The 3,319-nt window shown below is 46.6% G+C and overlaps 1 protein-coding gene across 1 annotated transcript; it reads right to left on the reverse strand.

Annotated features, from left to right (window-relative positions):
- Positions 1–1,371: 1,371 nt before the first annotated feature.
- TMEM158 (transmembrane protein 158) lies at positions 1,372–2,265 on the reverse strand (the record flags this gene model as incomplete). The annotated part of the gene is made up of 1 exon (XM_081346239.1): positions 1,372–2,265. The coding sequence occupies one exon, from the start codon at positions 2,263–2,265 to the stop codon at positions 1,372–1,374; it is 894 nt and encodes a 297-aa protein (XP_081202365.1).
- Between the last annotated feature and the right edge of the window lie 1,054 nt (positions 2,266–3,319).

Below are 3,319 nucleotides of genomic sequence, written 5' to 3' on the forward strand. Positions count from 1 at the left end.
CTCCATAATTTTCTCTGGTTTGACTGGGAAGCAATTACAAAAAAATGGATTGTTTTGAACAATTTCATAATAATGTGCAGGAAAACATTAAAAATATGTCCTATAAATTATTTAAAATGTACAAATAATTGCTGTATTTAAGTTATTGCTATAACTTAAATGACATAATGTATGACTGGTTTTTTTTTCAATTTATCCAGGTTGAACTTAATTTTTCAAATTTAACTTAGAATGGATATTCTGAATTAGCAGAATCTTACTTGAATGTACATTTAGTTGGCAATTGTCTGAAAGAGGTTTTTAATATATGGGGTAGGGGGTTTTAGGCTAAATATGCTTATTATAAATTGCATACAACCAAGGATTCTGCACACAGTGTACTCATCTGCAACCTATGAATGGTAGTTTTCTTGTCACTAGGAAAAAGGAGATAAAACAAGAGATCACACCAGAAATTAGACAGCCTTATCCATTTAGCATCCCCTAGATATGCTGCAACTGTTGAATTCTTTGCCATATTTAGGTTGGAGAAGGCAGTTTTATCAATCTTTTCGACTTTTGACTTACCAAATCAGAAAAATAAAAGAATGATTATCCATCATTCCACAGTGTGTTTTATATTGAAAGTTGAGGATAAAGGGAGGCCCTAATGCTCTATTTCTTCTTCTATTTGATTTGTACTTGCAAAATCACTTTGATAGAAAAATACCTTGCAAAGTCTGGACACTTCAGCAAAGAAAATCTATATTAAAGTTTGAACAGATTTACACAAGAAATCACACAGTATCTCTAATAAGAAACACACACACACACACACACACACACACACACACACACACGTAAAAGAGTGCCTAAAATTCAGATTCACCAAATATTGTGTTAGCAAATTTAAGTCCTGTCAAAAAGTTTTTAGTAAATTTACATTTGCAAAGACAAATTTGTATTCATATACAAATAACTTACAACTACTGCAAAGTGCACTGGACTTCTGTGTGCATTTTTACTAAAATATTGACTTAAAAGAGTTTCTTTTTAAATATATAAAGCGAATACACAGGTTCTGGTCATTTAATCAGATAAGAATTTGAGCACATTATAAATGTACCTATAAACTCTCATAGCTAAACTAACTAGAAGCTGATATAGGTTGCTTTTCAAAAGAATTACTAGCAGGAAATCAATCCAGTTTGAAGATTTCTACCTAACTCCAGCCTTCTATATCCAACATTAAGAAGATGGCTTAATGTAAAATTTTACAAAATAGATTCCTTTTAACATTAAAAAAAATCAATTTATAGCAACATTCCCAATCCAGAACCCCCACAACGATACAACCCGGGTCACATCGGACCAGATGCAAGAAGAAGGCGGTCATTTTGCTGCAGCTGTTGCAGATGTTGTCGAGGTGGGGACACTCCTCCGCTGCTCCATGCCGTTGGGCAAAAAGCCGGCGATGATGGGCACCGGCCAGATGAGGGCGGCCACGCTCCACACAATGATGACTAGAGTCATGAAACAGGCCACCAGGGTGGACTCGATGGGCTTGCGGTTCATCCTCCAGCCGGGATCCCCCTTGAGATCCTCCAAGCTGAAATCCAAGCAGCAGAAGTGGAGGCGCTCCCCTTGCTGCCAAGGCTGTCCGTGGTCCGGAGTGGACCAGGAGTAGAGGGCAGCCGAAGGAGGAGACGACGCGGCTGGGTTGGAGGCACCCGGACGAAGGCGGCCGACGCGCCTACCTCGCGCCCAGCTGCAGCCCACGCATAGGCGGAGGTCTTGCTGGACCCCACCAGCTGCCAGCCCGATATGCTCGATGAGTAACGGCGGCCCGACGCGATGAAAGGCGGCCGAGAAAAAGGCGCGCCTGCCGGGGCCACTCGTGGAGAAGAGCACGAGGTCACACTGGAAGCCCAGCGGGCTCCAACGCACCAACAATGAGCTCAGCATCTGTCTCTGCACGCTGATGTTGCACGCCGGCTCCTCGCGGGGCTGCTGCTGCTGCTGAGGCGCGGGGCGGGGTGACCCAGGTGAAGGGGTAGCTACAGCCGCCGCCGCCTTGGTGGCCTCTCCTCGCCCTTCCTCGATCTCGCTCGGAAACGCGTCCCCATTTACAAAGGACTTGGGGGAGGAAGAGGAGTTGAGAGGCGGCAGAGTGAGTCCTGTCGGCTCCTTTCGTCCGGATTCTGAAGAAGCCGAGGGAGACCAGCCTCGACAGGGAAAGGATGGCGCTAAAACGGCCAACAGTGCCGGGAAAAAAGGCAGCAGCATGGCACGGGCTTAGAGGAATGCCCGAGGAGGGGAACGAGATTGCATGGCGCGGCGACGGCTGTCGGTTTCCATTTAGGAAGCGCGAGCGAGGCTGGCCGCGAGAAAAGGGAGTGGCGGAGAGGGGGTGGAGGCGAGGCGGTCGCCGCCGAGATACGAGGCGAGTGCGCGCGTGGGAGCGAAGAGAAGAGAGCGCCAGAAACCGCGGCGACAGTTCCCACTTTTCCTTCCCTTTGGATTCAACTCTCAGCCGGGGCGACCCTTCCCACCTTGCTCTCAGCAGCCAATGGGCAGCTCCTCTGAATCATTAATTCCACTGGATCGCCGTCCAGGCAGCAGTTCGCTCCTTCTCAGTCGCCCCCCAGGATTCCCCTTTTGCTGCCTAGCATTATGAGGGAGTTTCCCTGATTTCGTCACTGTAGGGTCTCCCTACAACCCCCACCCCACCCAAAATGAAGCGTCTGGCGCGGGGCTTTTCTTCGGGAAAACAATTCTTATCCCTTGCTTCATCTTTGATGTGTGGGACATCCTCTGCCACCCCAAGGCCATTTCCATTCACTGTAGAGCTTCCACTTCAGTTTTAAATTCGTTTTCCCACCGTACCAACCTCGATACAACCTGTGGGAAGTCAGCCCCCCCCAAAGAAGGAAATATTAAAAGGTCAGAAAAATATATTTCCTCAAAGGATCTTAATGAGGCAAAAAAGCATGCCCAGTTTTCTTAATAGCCCCAAGTCTTGCTCCCCCAAGCAGAAACCAGCTCTGTAGAAATGCAGATATCCAGGAAGGTTGGAGGCCCCCAGCTAGAAGATTATGAAGACAAAGACACCTAAAATCTACTTACCCCACCCAAATTCTAAGACAGGACATATATAGGATTAACCCACAGATGCCAAAGGGACACAGGTCAAAATACATGACACAGGAAATACAAAGCCTCAAACAGGAACAGGAAACAACCTCAAGAGCCCCAGAGGGTATAAAAACCCATTCCCTACATGTGATCACTCTCTTTTCTTCCAGAGCCATCTTCCTGTCTGGCTCTTCTCTTTAATAAA

Source organism: Vipera berus (assembly GCF_964194415.1).
Source record: "Vipera berus genome assembly, chromosome: Z".
Taxonomy (NCBI): Eukaryota; Metazoa; Chordata; class Lepidosauria; order Squamata; family Viperidae; genus Vipera; species Vipera berus.